The 17,758-nt window shown below is 40.1% G+C and overlaps 1 protein-coding gene across 21 annotated transcripts in view; it reads right to left on the bottom strand.

The window, feature by feature from the left end:
* DENND1A (DENN domain containing 1A) overlaps positions 1 to 17,758 on the bottom strand; it is a 513,465-nt gene that overhangs the window by 475,141 nt on the left and 20,566 nt on the right. For 6 of the 21 annotated variants that reach the window (XM_058694178.1, XM_058694182.1, XM_058694179.1 and 3 more), the window contains exon 1: positions 16,685 to 16,857. The exons of 5 other annotated variants lie outside the window; for them this stretch is intronic. In XM_058694178.1, coding sequence (XP_058550161.1) covers positions 16,685 to 16,842 — 158 coding nt within the window. In that variant the 5' untranslated portion in view covers positions 16,843 to 16,857. Of the gene's footprint in view, positions 1 to 14,338; positions 14,402 to 14,504; positions 14,541 to 16,684; positions 16,858 to 17,758 lie in introns of those variants that run through there. 10 more of the 21 variants (XR_009251413.1, XM_058694199.1, XM_058694184.1 and 7 more) reach the window with 9 other exon arrangements.

Below are 17,758 nucleotides of genomic sequence, written 5' to 3'. Positions count from 1 at the left end.
GGAAGTACTGACTAGCCTTCCTGGGGTCTGAAAGATTTCAATAAATGACAGAAGTGATTATACACTTCCATGATTGTCAAAATGTGAAAAGAGAGATTTCCAGCCCCCTCCAGAGTTTGGGGGCTGGGGGGGGGGGGGGGGGGGCAGGGTAGGACCCAAGCATAAGCATTTCTAACAAGTACCCAAGTATTTGTATTTGTTTACTAACAGGTACCAGCGACGCTGCTGGACTAGTGATCTCACTCTAAGAATGAACCATTGATCTAGTTAAATGGAACTCTTCTTCCAAATAATTTAGTACATACAACATAAAATAATCCTAAGGTCTACCTCAAGAATCCATCATTTCCACAGCGCTTTTGCAATAAAATAATTTCAAAGAAAAGCAGCATTTGTAGAAGCACTGAAGCTTACTCTTCTTCTCTTGCTACCCATGGTTACTGCCTCATTCTAATGAGTAATAATAAAACTACCTAAGTTTTTCACTCAGTTCAAATAGCTGCCAGAGTTCTTATTACATGGAGCCAAAGATTATGACAGTTTCTTTAAAAAAAAAAAAAAAAAGGCAAAAAGCTGACTAAAAACACTAAGAACAAATTGGACTATAATTATAAGTTATAGTCATGCTTATCCATGATCACTTACATGTTGCCTTATGGAAGAAGTGGTGACTAATGTTGTGACAAGTTATATAACATACCAACAAATATACATAAGTTATTTTAAGGGCCAGTGAAGCCAATGCAGATGGAAGCATTTTCTATTTCTCTGCAAATCAAAAAAACAAAAAAAACAAAAAACAAATTTAAAAGTGTCTCTTCTAAATGCAAATGGCCAAGAGACTCTTAATATTTTCATTAAGCCTATAAACAACTAAGCCTATAACACTTTCCAGAGAGTCTCTGGGACTACCTTGAGACTGCTTATTTCCTCCATTACTCTTCAAGATGCTCAATATTTTTAACTACTTGGCTAAAGGAACCGAAAATCCTATTTCTGTCCTATTAACACTCACTGCTAATTCAGTACACGTAATGATGCTGAGAATACCATATTCGGAGCCAATTTTCCAATATGGACCCAAGTTTTCCCAGAACACTTCATGATCTAGCTTAACATATTACCATGGAAATGTCCTGGTTCTGCCATGATATCCCACTACTAATTGCCTTACATTCGTATACCTCAATGATCTGGAACCCTGCCCACCTGCCAACCAGTATTTTTGCCACCCACCCTGATCTCCTGCAGTCTTGTACCCGAACATCCAGCTGGACAGAACTACTTGCAGCCGTCTGAACAAACCATGCTCTGGTTCTCTAATAACATCGTTACTGCACACTTCCACTAGTGACTGTTTCTATGTGCCAGGCGTGATGCTAAGCACTTTGCATGCATTATCTCAGTTAACCTTCAACCACCCTGTACGTGTTGTTGTCCCATTTAAAGAGGAGGTACCGACACTCAGAGGATAAACTAACCACAGTCAAAGCAAGGGAGCAGCTGAATCAACACGGAGCAGCCAAAGGATGATCGAACCACTTTACCATTCGACATTATTCAGGTGCTCTTCTGGGAAGAATAGTCTTTCCGGTCTTTTGCCCTTGACAAATGCACTCATCAAGCCTCGGCTCAGCACCTCCTCTTTTCTGGGAAGCCTTCCTCAATGCCCCATACCCATAACCCAGTCTGGGTAGAGCCCCTCCTCTACCTTCCCAGGGCTCCCTGTGCTTCCCCCACTCTTGCTGTTCTTACCACATTCCACTCTGATGCAATCACAATTGCCCGAGGGGCTTTTTTTCAAAGATTATTTTGAGAGAGCGCGCGCGTGTGCGCATGCACACAAGCAGGTAAGGGGCAGAATCCCAAGCAGGCTCCACGCCATCAACACAGAGCCCAACATGGGACTCAAACTCAAAAACCATTGGATCATGACCTGAGCCAAGATCAAGAGTTGGATGCTTCCAGGAGCCCCACACGAGGAGCTTTTAGAAGTCCTAATGCCCAGGCCACACCCCAGAACAATTAAATCAGAATCTCCAGGCATCAGTAGTTGTCTAAAGCTCCCCCAACGTATTCTAATGGGCAACCAGTGGAGAACCACCCATGTACCTCTAATTAAATATCCATCTTCCCCACTAGACTGGCAGCTCCATGAGGGCACCGACTGTCTTCTCATAACCCCAGTCTGACACCTGGCATAGTAAGTGTTTGACAAATGAGTCTTCCTCCAACACCTGACATGTGGTTTCCAACTCCCAATAATTGTTTCTCTCTCTGACAAGAGGTAACTTACTGAACACACTGCTTACACACGACTGTTAGTCTTTAGAGATATTTTTCTTTGGAATCAATAAGTCAATAAGTCACACCTGCTGACAACAGCCTTGGCTCTTAAATACAGAAAAATGACACACCAACAGCTAAAATGTGTTTGAAAGAAGGGAGGTCTGTTCAGTTCTTGCTTCTGGGAGAATGAAGCCTGAAAGTAAGCCAAGAGAGCATTTCTATTCAATACCACTCTTCTGAACACAATTCTCAGTGATTCACTGGAAGGGCCATGCTCAGTGCTCAGGGCCATGTTCTCAAAATGATTAAGTACACTCAGCTTGAAGTCATGAAACAGACAAAGGCTTTGACAATATTCAGGCAGCAGGAAAGCTTAATGGGTTTTTTTGTTGTTGTTGTTTTAGAGCATCATGCTATTGATCACTCTGCTGGATCATCAGCTTTCAATTAGGATCTACTTTTCTTCAATTACAACGTATTATGAGATTAGGAGAAAAATATAACACTAACTCCTCACAAAATGAATCTTCCCCGCATATGGTAACCATGCTATAATGCTAGGCCCTCATCCCTTTAAGTGTTACTTTGAGCTACAAACTGCAACACAGTGTTAGGACCCCTCGCCCATTTCACAGCATCAAATCTTCACACACTAGAGAGCTACTATCTATCAAGCAAAATAGCAACCTAGTCTAATGATCTGACTTTACCACACTGTTTCTTTAGTTACAGACTTATATGCTGAGGCAGCTAAGGTATATTTCAAAATGCATACCAGTTGAACTATCTTCAAGTTGACAACATAGTCAAGAGAAACTGTATACGCTTCAGAACATGCTAGCAAACATCACCTACTGAACATTGATTCCTTTAAGCCAGACAAACAAGCAAAAGAGTAGTGTTAATATTTCCAACAAGTCTCCATTTGTTTCAGTGAACTCTGAAATTAAAGCCGTTTTCCAGGCCGAAAATGCTGTATCAAAGGGTGCTTTCTAACCCATAACAAGTTAACACCTCCATAGAAGAATGCAGTCATTGTTGAGACTTGTTAGAAAATGATTAACTTAGTTGTGTAATTATACAAACAAGTCGTTTCAAGATTTTACACTTAACTTTTCATTTCTAATAATGCTCTCAGGATCAGATTAATAAAGATACACAGATCCTGCTGTGCGAGGACTTTCAAAGTTTCACTTTTCCATATATGCCTATGGAAAGATTCTCATGCCACTATGAGCAAAGCAAATGGAAGAAATTTAACTGGATTTCAAGAAAAACAGTGCCTGCACACCCCTCAGCCATGTACAATACTCCATACAGTTTTAAGAAATTCTCTGCCGTGCTGAGCTGCAGTGTGAAATAGAGTCTTCAACCATATTCATAACATGTGCAAAGATCATATCTATTTCACAACTGATAAACTTTTGTTCTTAAAAAATACTTAAAAGCCTCCCTTTCCCTAACGTTTCCTCTGCTCTTTCTGAACAGTTTAGTGCTAACGTTATTACATAGGCAAAGCAAGGTAGATGTCCATGTGGACAATGGCCCAGTGTGGGGTGTCAGAACCTGAACTCGGCGAGGAAAATGTCCCTCAAAGACCCTGACAAGGCACGTCAGAACATGAGCACGGTAGGAGGACATCCATCCTAAGGGATGACCTCGCAATACAATGCAAAACCCAAGTGGATAAGGAAGACATTCACTCAGGGGGAGCCAGAACTTGAGCGGAGGGAGAAGTGTGTTCACACACAGGGGCAGCCGGGCCAAGGATATTGAAACATAAGCGGAGTGAGGAGTGTGCTGCACAGAGGTACATGGGTGTCAGAACCCAAGAGGGTGAGGAGCATGTCCAAGCACAAGGGCACCCTAGAGTGGGGTGTGGAAGCCTGGGTAGGTATAAAGAGGTTGGCCATGTGGGGCTGGGTCAGGCTTGCTCAGCATGATGGAGCATCAGAGTCCAAGCAAGGTACCCACAGGGCAGCAGGGACGGCAGTGGCATTTCAAACCACCAGAGTAGGTGCTGTGATCCCAGGAAAGCAAGGTGAAAGAGGAGAGCATCCACATGGGGTAGGGGTGAAGGGGCAATGTGCCTAATTGGAGCCCAAGACCAGTAAGGAGGGCCTGCTTTCTTACAAGCGAAGTTAACAAGAAACCAGAATTCTGTAGAGTTAGGTTTGAATTGGAAGTATTACTGTGAACACAAAGTTTTCAATAAATATATCCATAAGGAAATAAAATGTAAATGTAATCTTTTTGTTTATAAGGGAAGTTTCTTTTAATGTTTATTTTTGAGAGAGACAGAACGAGAGCAGGGGAGAGGCAGAGAGAGAGAAAGAGACACAGAATCCGAAGCAGGCTCCAGGCTCTCCGCACAGAGCCCAATGCGGGGCTCAACTCACGAACAGTGAGATCATCACCTGAGCTGAAGTAGGATGTTTAACCAACTGAGCCACCCAAGAGCCCCTGTAATGTGACTTTTGAACATACACATATTTCCTGGCTCAGTCTGGAAGCAGCAACACCCAATAGCAATGAATATACCTAGTACCCAGACATTAAGTTCTAAATACAATAATTCTCTAAAAGGAACCAGAACTCCTTGGGGAAATAGCCGATTCCAGGGCTGGGGCAGAGAAAGTACAAGATAAGTTTGGAACATCTTATTGTGTCAGAAAGCAAAGAAGTGCTCAAAGAATGATAGGAACTGTCAAAAAGACAAGCTTGAAAAGGTTCCCGCTGGCCAGATCTGGGGTCATTTGAGCATCAAGTTCAATAATGACATTAACAGATTACTAACCCATCAAATAAAATAGGAAAATGAGTCCACATTGACATAAGTAAGTGAATAGGTTGAAAACTGAATGAGAAACAAAACACTTACATAGTTTCAAAGTACCTTCCCACAAAATACTAATTGCAAGAGGGAAAACAGTACCTTTTCAGTGTAGAAGTTCAGCAAAACCTACCTTAATTAACTCGTTAAAGTGATCAACTTAAGTAATGAGACAACCTGTTAGAAAGCAATGGGAAAACTAGCATCGTTTCCATGCTATTCCTGCCAAAGATGCTTGACCAGCATCTAATCTTAAGAAACCTCAGACAATCAAATTCAAATTGAGAGATCTTCTAAAAAATATTTGGCCTGTAATCTTTAAAAGTATCAAAGTCATGAAAATCAAGAAAAGACTAAGAGTTCTTCCAGACTGATGGAAACCAAAGAGACACGACAACTAAATGCAATGTGTGATTCTGACCTGGATTTTTTTTTTTTTTTTTTTTTTTGCTATAATAAAAAAAAATGTTATTGGAATTACTGAAATGTGGATGGGGTCTAAGGATTAGAGTAGTAATGCATTGATGTTAATTTCCTGATTTTGAGGTTTAGATTGTGGTTTCCATAGGAGAATGTCCTTGTTTGTAGGAAAAGCCCACTGAATTTTTCAGGGGGCATCAGATCACCTCACTTAAAATTGTTTTGATTTGGGGTTGTTTTTTTTTTTTTTTAAGTTCTTCATATTGTATTATCAACTTTCTGTTAAGATTTTGGTTGTTTAAAACCAAATAAAAAAGTTAAAAAACCAAGCCAAGGAGGAAAAACTCACGATTCATAGTGCATTGGATAGAAAAGGGTATTACCTTAGGAATGGGGAACAATTGGCCGTAGGTTGATTATTGCTTCAGTCCCACCTAGCAAATCTTAAAGGCAAGACCCAGAAGGATCAAACTCTTTCAAACTCAACTAATGTAACGTATGAAACAATGTTTTTCAAGATATCAGGCAGCAAAGCACAGCAATCCCTTGAGAGATGCAAAACAAATGAGAAGACCCTTCAATTGCCTCCAATCACTGCCTTAAGTCCAAGATTATTCAGAAAAATACAAAAATACCCCACACCCGACAAAATTAAATACACAATGGCTGGCAGTCAATAAAAAATTACCAGACATGCATAGAATCAGGAAAATATGACCCATAACAAGGAGAAAAATCAATTGAAGACATCCTAGAACTGACACAGATGTTAGAATCAGAAGACAGGACATTCAAACCACTGTTCTAACTGTATTCCAAGTGTTCACAAAATTAAGAGACACAGGAGATTCAAAAAAGACCCAACTGAATTTCTAGAGATAAAAACTACAATGAAAAATCCACTGAATGAGATTAACTGCAGAGTAAACACTGCAGAGGAAAAGATTAGTGAACTTGAAAATCTTTAGAATATACCCAAGATGAAACACACAAGGGGAATGGGGAACAAACTTAACAAACCCAAAGCATCACTGACCTATGGAACAACATCACACAGCCTAATATATCAGTAATTGGAATCCCCAAAGGTGGAGAAGAGGCAGAAAACCTATTTTAAGTAAATAATGACCAAAAACTTTCTAAATTTGATGAAAACTATAAAAGCACAAATCCGAAAAGCTCAACAAACCTCAAGCACAAGAAACAGGAAGAAATCTAAGGCACATCATAATCAAATTGTTCAAAATCAGTAATAAAGAGAAAATCTTAAAAGTAGAACAAAAAACACATGTTACAGTCACAAGAACAAAGATCAGAATGACAGATTTCTTGTCAGAAGCAAGGCAAATGAGTGAACAGTAGAACAACATCTTTTAAGTACAGAAAGAAAGAAACTGACAACCTCAAATTCTATTCCCAGAGAATATTTCAAAAGTGAAGGCAAAATAAAGATTTTTCAGACATCACAAATGCTGAAAGAATTCAGCAGCAGCAGACCCACACTACAAGAAATGTTAGAAGTCCTTCAAGCAGAAACAAATGATGCCAGATGGAAATGTGGATCTATACCAAGAAATAAAGAGCATCAGAAATGGTACTACAAGAACTATATAAAAAAAGTCAAATGATCATCTCAATAGATGCAGATGGTTTCACTGGAGAAATCTACCCAACATTTAAAGAATACCAATTCTACCTTTCGCCTCGTTGCACCCAAGAGAGCAAGACGTCACCAGCAGCTCTCCTGGCGCCATCCGAGGAGATCTGGCGAGGGTTCTCATCCTTGCCGCATCTACTCAAATTGGCACAGTCTGATCCGGAAATAGGGCCTCGTTGGGTGCTGCCAGTGTTTCCGTCAGTACACGAAGGATATAAGGTTCGTTAAGTTGGGTTAAATGAACTTCCTTGAACGGGTCTTCCAAGATGCCTCCCTTACTACAGATACCCCAGATACCTTAACTGCAGACACCCAAGATACCTACCTTAATAACTCACTGTACATAGAGATACTTCAGTGTAAAAACAAACAAACAATTCTTTACAGTATCTTCCAGAAGACAGAAGAGGAGTCATTTCAACTCATTTTATGAGGCCAGTATTATTCTAATACCAAAACCAGACAAAGACACTACCAAAAATATAACTTCCACACATACACACAATAGGTCAATATCCTTCCCAAATACAGACAAAAAAACTCCTTACCAAAATAGTAGCAAATAGCAAATAGAATTCAACAAGATACACCATGACCAAGTGGAGTTTATTCCAACGATGTAAGGCTGGCTCAATATCGATAAATCATTCAGTACAGTCTATCCCATCTTAATAGCCTAAAGAAGAAAAATCACAATTCTATCAATCAATCCACAAAAAGCATTTCATAAAATTTAATACACATTCATGATTAAAAAAAAATTCAGAAAACTAGGGATAGAGATCTTCCTCAACCTAATAAAGAACCTCTATGAAAAACCTACAGTTAACCTTATACTTAATGGTAAAATACTGAATACCTTCCTTCCAGGATTGGAAACAAGCCAAGGATGTCCACCAACACCACTTCACCATTGTCCTAGACAGTCCAGCCAGGGAAATAAGGCAAGAAAAATTAAAGGCATATGGACTGAAAAGGTCATGTTGTCACGCAGACAACAGGACCATCTATGCAGAAAGGAATTTGGAACTGAAATTAAGATAATTTCATTCTCTCTCTTCCATCTACAACTCTTCCATTTCCATCTAATCTCCTTCTCTTTGAACTCCTTCTCTGATAGTGTTCAAAGCCCACACCATAGATCTGGATAGCGAAGGATAGGAGACTTTCGAAAGCACAAACCAGTGGGGCACCTGGCTGGCTCAGTCAGAAGAGCACATGACTCTTGATATTGGGGTCGTGAGTTCAAGCTCCACGTGATATGTATAGATTACTAATAATGAAAATAAACTTTTTTAAAAAGAACCATATGTGAAAAATGAAGAGGTTTGATTATATAAAAATTAAGAGTTTCTGTCCAACAACAGAAATTTTTACTTTAAATGGAAATATTCTGTCCATTTATGGGGGGGGGGGGGGAATGGGGCAGAAAGAGACAGACCTGGGGAAAAATATCCAGCATCATTCAATTTTAACAGCAACTCATGGAAAACCAAAGTTCTATGGGAATATAGCTTGAAAACTGCTATAAATTCATCCATCACTAAGAAGCAAAATATAGGACTATTCAATTAGAAAAAATACATGGACAAGGATTGAGAATAAGTTGAGTCAGATTCTCTCTCCTAAGAATCCAGAATGAAACCTCAGAGCTGATGTCAGTTATACAACTGTTCTAGAACTTCGGTCAGTGAACTGTTTGAAGAAAATCACCTGAGGAAACTTTTTGAAAATATAGATTGCCAGGTGTTCCAGAGGTTCTGGTTCAGAGGATCTACAGTGGCCCTCCCCCCTCCCCAAAAATTTTTAAGTTCCCCAGGTGATTCTGGTGCATAGCCAGCCAGGTTTAGGACCCACTTAAATAACAGTGCTTAAAAATGAAAGACTAAGAAAGACAGAAAATCCAACACAAGAGTCTGTATGGTCCCTGAGAGACTAGAAAAGCCTAAACACTGTCAGAATGTTTTGAGAGCCTAATTGCAGAACCTTAGTTCCCGAGTGAATGTTCAGGAGCATGCAGGCTCTGTGTGACCAGTCATGGACACCCATTCAAGGGTCTGCCATTTCCTTAATATAAAGACTATTAACAGAGAGGAAAACAACTGTAATTTTCCTTATGATTTTCAGCTATGGTGGGTCTGCTTACTCACCCAGGTAAATAATAATACCCACTTTTAATTTAGAACATCTTTATTTTTCATAGTTTACCTACATCCTAGATTTATGGATAGACGGTTATTAATCACAGCTATTAAAACTTAACAATATAGGAAAGGCATCTTGGAATACCTAATCAGCCCAAGTCCCAATCCTTAGGTACTTTCCGAGAGCTCTAAGATCAATCAGGAGAACAAAGAACAACCCATGGACTCACCGAGTAAACTTTCACAGCAACGTCAACATTAAAGCCAAGAATACATACTGCAAAACAGCAAGAGGTAGAAGCAGCAGGACTCCTAGAATGGTGAAAACTGTCTGCTTGCCCTGCTTCTGGCAATGAACTGGCTATGCCACTCTGGGCAAGAAATGAGACAACACTGGGCCAAAGGGTCTAAAACACGAGCACATGGGGACTGGCTATAGCACAGCTTTGAAGACCTCCCTCTGTAGAATCCAATTTCCCTATCTATAAACAGATCACTAAGATCTTTTCTAGTTCTGACATCTTGTAGCTCTAGCATTCTAAGTCAAAAAGATTTGCAGGGGCACCTGGGTGGCTCAGTCGGTTAAGCATCCAACTTTGGTTCATATCATGATCTCAGGTTCATGGGTTTGAGCCCTGCATGGGGCTCTTTGCCAGCAGTGTGCAGCCTACTTGGGATTCTCTCTCTCCCTTTCTGTCCCTCCCCTGCTCATGCTCTCTCCCCCTCTCTCAAAATAAATAAATTTAAAAAAAAAAAGATTTTGCAAAATCTTTTTTTTGTAAAATACAAAGTTATGTTTTAATTAATATGAAGGCTCATGATTTTTTATCAAAATATTTAGATTAATACAAATGCTAACTTCCCAACTTTCATAAGTTATTTGCCCTGAATATCAATTCAACGAACAAGTGAAAGATGGTCACTTTTCTAGGGCAGTGGTTTTCAGTGTAGGGCAGACATGTCTCAGAGGCCTTAGGGGGAAGGGAAGAGACCCATCATATAGATCTACTTTTACTGCTTTTTAAAATTCTAAATTTTAAATATTTCCTCTGACACCTTTAAAAAAAAAAAGTAGCTCAAGAGCATATATGCAAACAAAACAAACATGTAAGATAGGTTAATTTACAATCCAGTTTACCAGTGAAGAAACTAAGGTACAGATAGGTTCAAGTACCTGTCTGAAGTCACACAATTAGGAAATGAGGAAGGTGGGACCCAGAACCCAGGCATTTTGGCTTCAGAGTCCATGCTCCTAACTACTGTGTGAAGCTCTACGTGTCACAACACGGTTTAGTCAATAAAGACAAAAACATAAATCTCCAAGACTCCCAAATGCGTTCAAAATAAAGATACTGGGGCACCTGGCTGGCTCAGTCGGTTAAATATCCAACTCTTCATTTCAGCTCAGGTCATGATCTCACAGTTCGTGGGATGGAGCCCCACATCAGGCTATGTGCTGACAGTGTGCAACCTGTTTGGCATTCTCTCTTTCCCTCTTTCTTGGCTCCTCCCCCACTTGTATGCCTGTTCTCTTTCGCTCTCAAAATAAACTTAAAAAAAAAAAAAAAAAAAAAAAAAAGAAGGGTGCCTGAGTGGCTGTCAGTTAAGCAGTCGACTTCAGCTCAGGTCATGATCTCACGGTTCCTGACTTCCAGCCTCAGTCGGACTCTGTGCTGACAGCTCAGAGCCTGGAGCCTGCTTGGGATTCTGGGCCTCCCTCTCGCTCTGCCCCTCCCCAGCTTGAACTCTGTATCTATCTCTCTCTCAAAAATAAACATTTAAAAAAAATTTTTTTTTAATAATAAAGATACTAATTAACATGACAAGCAAGGTTGTTTCCAATTGAGCCCCAGCCAGACCCTTCAGCTTCTGCCACTACTAACACACACACACACACACACACACACACACACACACACACACACACCTCCCATGTTACAGTCACATTCAGCTTCTCATCAGGCCTCAATCGCCCATGCCTTGTATGTACACTTACTTTTTATTGAGCTGTTCCAGAAGGGCAGGGAACTGTGCTAAGTATTTTATATACCACACCTCATTTTATCCACATGACGATCCTGTGATGTAGGGAGTGTCTGTGGATTTTACAAACCAGTCTTGTAGATGGGGCGCCTGTGTGGCTCAGTCAGTTAAGCATCTGACTTGAGATTTCAGCTCAGATGATGATCTCACAGCCATGAGATCAAGCCCTGAGTTGGGCTCTGCACTGGGCATGGGCCTGGGATTCTCCCTCTCCCTCTCCCCTGCTCAAGCTCTTTCTCATACACACGTACATACATAAATAAATGCCTTGTAGAAATTTAATAACTTGCCCCAAGGACAAATATCTAGTAAGTAGCAGTGTATGAACTCAGACCCAGGTCTGTTGTTCCTTCAAAGGGTATGTTCTTGATCACAATTTTCCTTCCTAAAATGCGCTCTACCTCCAAACATCCTGTTCATTCAAGATGCATCTAGAACAGTGCTTGGCAAATAATAGGGACTTGAGATTATTTGCTGAATCAATGAATAAATGAACAAATGCCTTCTCCTCCTCTCTGGAGGCCTCTCTGACTCCCTTACAAAACTCAGTTGCTCTCTCCACATTGTCACAAGACCGGTTTCAAAGCTCTATTAAAAGGCTTCCCAGGTGGTATTCCATGCTTTCTACTTTTATGTACATATTACCCACTAGACTGGAACCTTGTTTCACTTCATCTTTGTATTCTCAGCCTCTAACAAAAGGCCTGGCTTTTAACAAGCACTCAGTAAGTTTGTTAATTGAATGAATTTCCCTGAGGAGAAGGGAGATGAGTAAGAGACTCATGATTCATATTAGAACTTCTTTTTCCTCAAGAAATAAACAACATTCAAAGCTGTAATATACTCAAATGTGTGCTCTATAAATATTTCTAGGTTTCAACTATCATCAGAGGCATCTAAATTTAACTCATTCAACACATATTTATGAATAAACTAAATACATACATATAATGGCTCTTAAGGAGCTTACAACCCAGTCAAGGAGATAAAATATAATAAAATGTAAAGGTATGGGGTGCCTGGTGGCTCAGGCGTCCGACTTCGGCTCAGGTCATGATCTCGCAGTTCGTGAATTCAAGCCCCGTGTTGGGCTCTGTGCTGGCAGCTCAGGGCGTGGAACCCACTTCAGATTCTGTGTCTCCCTCTCTCTCTGCCCCTCCCCTGCTTATGCTCCAACTCTCTCTCAAAAACATTAAACATTAAAAAAAATTTTTTTAATAAAATGTAAACAAACATGAACTGCCATGAGAAAATACATGACTATATGTATGCCCCATAATTGGTAATAAAATGCTGTGGGCTTGCAAGTTGAAGACCTCATCCTGGCTGAAGGCGATGGGTCCAATTATCTGCGGACAGTCTGCAATGAGGCTATTTACAGTCAGAAGCAAAATGAGGGGGAGAGCAGGGACTTTGCAGTGTGGTCTCCATATAAAAGTGTTTAATTCAATTTTTAAAACCGTCCTTAATCTGACATGTTCTTCCTGCTCTTTGCTGTAAAAATGTCATTTCTTTTCAAAAATAATGATGGAAGATAATCATTTCCATGTGGTTCCACAAAACTTGTTTTTGAGATTTTATTGGTACAAGCATTCCAAACAGTTGGGAAGTACTGAGGTAGGGCATTCTGTGATGCTTCTACTGAAGAGGAAGAACTTGAAGTGAACACTGGACAGTGAACAGGATTTGGCTAGGTGGGGAGAACAGGAGATTTTAAGCAGGGGAAACAGCCTGATCAAAGTGCTGAGGCATAAGTGTTCCTGTAAAGTTTGAAGGATAGTAACTAAATCAGGCTGAAACTTGGAAAAATTGCAGCTGTGAATTCTATTTCTGGCAATATGACAAGCTAAGTAACTTTCTGATCCTCTACTGAAAATAATTACAAATAATGGATGTTTTTATCTTCTCCAATAAATACATTAATGAGCCTGGAAGAAAATCAGGAAGATTCAGATGAAGAAGAACTAAGTGCCAAGAGAAACCCAACAGGGTAAGCAAAACACAAAAACTAGCTTTCCCCTTGAAGGCATTTGCATAGTTCAATGCAAAATTCATTCTCCCATTTAAAAGGGGCTCAAGGAATACAAGACAAAAGTAACATCCAGCCTGAGGCAGAAAGAATAACATATGCTCCCCACCTCATCATTTAAACTTGGACTACAAAAGGTGGTCAAGATAGAAACCCATCCACACACATACACATCAAGAACTATAATGAAAACCACTACTCTCAAAACTTGGCAATCTTCCTGCAAGTTCAACCACAAGCTGGCCCTCACAAGGGGCTGCTACTGAATGGTCAAAAACCTCAGCCCAGGAATTCAAGTTGAAGTGGTCACAAACTGAAAGTGGCTGCAGAACACTAACAAAAAGTATGTAAATCTTCTCTGGAAAAATTCACTTCAACCTTGGCCTAAACACACACACACACACACACACACACACACACACACAAATACACACACATACACAGCTCTAAGAAATACGCGTTTGTGGGCAAAAATTAGAATCCTCAGGGAAACAAAGCCCATAAACAAGAACCTCAGAAATAAAAGATGGCAGAATCCGACTTTTGAAGATTTCAGATATTACAATTACAAAAGACAGGATATGGAATAAATGTTCAATAAGCTTAAAGGGAAAAAAAAGGATTGAAAATTAGTAAAGAGTAATAAACTATGACATGACCAAGCAAAACTGAAGAGAACAAAGCATTTCTCAAAATAAGAATAACTCTATGGTTGGTTAAGAGCAGAACGGTCACAACCGACATGAATTAAAGATACAACCAAAATGAGTTCAAGAATTTACAGAAATTATTTAGAACAGTGTTCAGAGACAGAAATTATTAAAGCAAAAGACAAAGGTAGACACAGAAATTATGAGACTAATACTCCAGAAGAGGTAAAGAAAATGGGGTACAACCCAAACTGGTTTTAATGCTCTATTTACCTTTTTTGGGTTCCCATCTTCACTTAGCTCTTGGTCTGAAAAAAAGCTGACAATGTTCCAAAACTGACAACAGATACACATTCAAGAAGTCCAATCAATGCAGAGCCAGATAAAAAGAAATGCAGAAGTTCTGGTTCCAAGTAAAAATATAGTAGGCATACTCTACCTGGTCTCTCATAGCTACACCTCTCTACAACCAGGGCAAAATTCATGGAGCACCTGTCTGAGGAATCAAGAGGGGAAATAACAGTATATGGATTGGGGTAGAAAACTAGAATTCAGTTTCACCAACCCAGTGATAAACCATACATTTACCGCTTTCTTTCCTCTGGCATCACTCAGCATGGATGTAGGCAGCATAAAAACTAGAGTTGACAACAGCATAGACAGAGTTCCAGGAAAAGCACTCTAGTTCAGGCTCAAGGAGTGGAAAAGAAGCAGGGGGATCAACAGGTACCTAAAGCAGTGTGTGAAGAACCTTCCTCTCCAATCAGTAGTGCAACCTTAAGAGAATGGGGCAAATCCCAATTACTTTCTTTTCCTCTGTGTCCTCCCACTGCTACGTCTGGACTACAGATGTAGTCGTGGGAAGTGCCCAGAACAGGATAAACAAAGCCCCAGTTTTCTGACCTGCAGAACAAACGGAGAGGCCCAGGGAAACAGGGAGATAAGAGAAGGAGAGGAGCTCAGGAAAATGACCCCATGAAGTGGGTTTTGACGACCAAGGCTCATCTGAGTCTGTCAGCAATGCATGAGGATGCCAACTGCTCCACATCCTTACTAACCCTTCATAGTGTAAGTCTTTTTAATTTTAGCCACTCTTCTGGTTGTACAGAGCCTTCCAAAGGTAGTTTTAATTTGCATGTTCCTAACGACTGATGATGCTAAGCATCTTTTCATAAGCTTATTTGCCATCTGTAGATCATCTTTGATAAAGTGTTCAAATCTTTTGCCCGTTTTTCTTTACTGGATTTTCTTATTGAGTAGCAAGAGTTTACAAATTGAGTTTTCAGAACTTGATGGCTTGTCTTTTCATTTCCCTGAAGAGTGTCTTTCGATGAGCAAAAGATTTTAATTTTGATAAAGTCTAATGTATCCATTACTCTTGTATAGTTTCACTTTTGTGTCCTGCTTAGGAGGGTGAATTTGACAGCACTCCTTCACTGTACTGAAGGGACAAATGATATGGGAGATAATCAAGGACAACTCCTAGATTTCTGCCTTGTGGGAGTGAATTAGTGGAACACCACCCTGAGACCATTTTCTCAAAGGACATCCACAACCCACTGTTAAACCAAATCATCTTCTCTGGATTCCCATTTCCACTGCGATCCCAACAGCATGCTACGCTGCTTATCTTGGCCAGTCCTCTTTCCTCTTAGGTTCAAACCCTGAACTGTGCTTTGCTATATTCAGTCTGAAAACAACGTTCATAGCTTCATGTTTCTCATCCGTGCCAATACTTTCCAAAGCTCTACAGTCTCTTCCTGGTAACAGTGCCATCCAGTATTTTTCTGAAGGCCATACTATGTGATAGGTGCTAAAGCTACCTTCTAACTGCCTGTTGCATTTTTCTCATTGACCTGTCATTAAGTTTACCGTCAACCGAAGTCAGTCTTCTTGACCTCACTGCCAGTTCTCCCTCCTGACTCACCAGTTTCTGTCACTGGTGTTTTGATGCTCCCAAATTGAAAACCTTGACATGGTCACCTTCTATTTTAGTTCTCTCTTCTCTCCCCCATATTCAATGAATTTAATAGTTCTTCAGCTATGCTACTTAAAACACTGGAGGTTTGGGAACTAGACTAAGAGGCCAAAAATGGCCTCTTCTCAATTTGCATGAGAAAAATAATGTAATCTAATTTTAAGTTTTCCTACCATAAGTTTTTCTTAAACCTTTCTCACCTGCTATTCCCTGTCTCTTCTAAAATAGAATATAAAATAGTATCAGATTTAGGGAGGGGAAATGTAGTTTGACATTTAATGTATAAATATTTCAGAGTATTCCACACAATACCATGACTTTCAGGCACTCGATCACCTGAACACGTTTGAGCACCACTGAGCTAATAATGTGCAACTCATATTCCTGCTAGATTGTTCTTTCCTACGCAGTGTGAAACTTTTCCAATGAGGAAGTCAGCCCAAGATGGGAAAGGTGAGACCAATTTGCCTGAGAAAAGATTAAGAAGTAGGCCATCAGAACACTCTACAAATTTCTTCCTCTTTAATTCCAGGCTGTGAATGCCCATCCTCTGGCACCAAAGAGAATAACCATCTTACAAGTAGAGTAGAAACAACTTTCAATGATCAGTATAAGAATAAATGAATTTATACTGTAGTCACCACAAGTGAGGCACATCCAGGCTGCATCCTCCAGTTAAATCAGCACTTTCTGGACTTTCTCTGCTCCAGGAATAAAGCATAACAATATTAGTCTCCAAAAAGTAAATATTTACAATCCCAAAGGGAATCTGCCAAAAACCACATGATTTGAGGATCATTAGTTATTTGGAAAAATCATAAATAGTTGGGAGTTAAAGATACGAAAAGACTACTGATTATATACTCTTTGAAGATGAAACCTGGTCAACACCAAACTTCTACACTGTATTAAACATTAATTTTTCAATCTGTATTAACTGAGTACTCATTATGTGCCATGTACTGTGCAAGTCCTTCAAAGTCTAATAGTGAGCAAGGCTCTCACAGCACCTGACTTCATGAAGTTTGTGCACTCTGGGGAAAATCAACAACAGTAACAACTAGGGCTGATGGGCAAAGCTCCTGCAAGTGCAGCAGGAAAGGTAAAGGGGATGCTCAGAGGTTTCTCCAGAGCTATGTCTGAGCTAAAACCTGAAGAATGATCGGAAGTGACCCAAGGGTACCTGCATGTGTGCTTAGAAGTAGGACATAAGGGGTACTGGAGATGAGACCAGGGTCAGACAGAATGGAGGAGAAAACACGCTCAGGGTCACACAGATCTGGGATTCAACCCCAATTCCACCACCCATAATCTGTGTCATCTGGGCAAACATCACCTCTGATTGGAATTACTTCATTTGTAAAAGAGGGTAGCAATACTTACCTCCTAGATTTATGGTAAGGACTACATAATATACAGTAGATGCCCCTGGTCAGCTCTGTCACCTTAGGCAACTGGAAATCTCTCTGTGTCTGTCTCATCTGCAAAATGTGGATCATAGCAGTACCTTCTCCATCAGGTTGTTAAGAGTAAATTGAAAGATTAAGTGTGAAGATTCAGGGAGATAACACATATCAAGTACTTAGAATAAATACTAACATTCAAAAGACTTCAATGAATGTTAGTCGCTATTTGTATAATAACAGAGTCAAGATCTCAAAGGGCCTCATAAGCCATGTCAGGTGTGTGGACTTTAATCTGGAAGCGTGGGGAAC

This window comes from Neofelis nebulosa, chromosome 12 (genome assembly GCF_028018385.1).
Source record: "Neofelis nebulosa isolate mNeoNeb1 chromosome 12, mNeoNeb1.pri, whole genome shotgun sequence".
NCBI classification, from domain to species: domain Eukaryota; kingdom Metazoa; phylum Chordata; class Mammalia; order Carnivora; family Felidae; genus Neofelis; species Neofelis nebulosa.
Note: the sequence above shows the minus strand (reverse complement) of the source record. Positions and strands in the feature narration are given on the sequence as shown.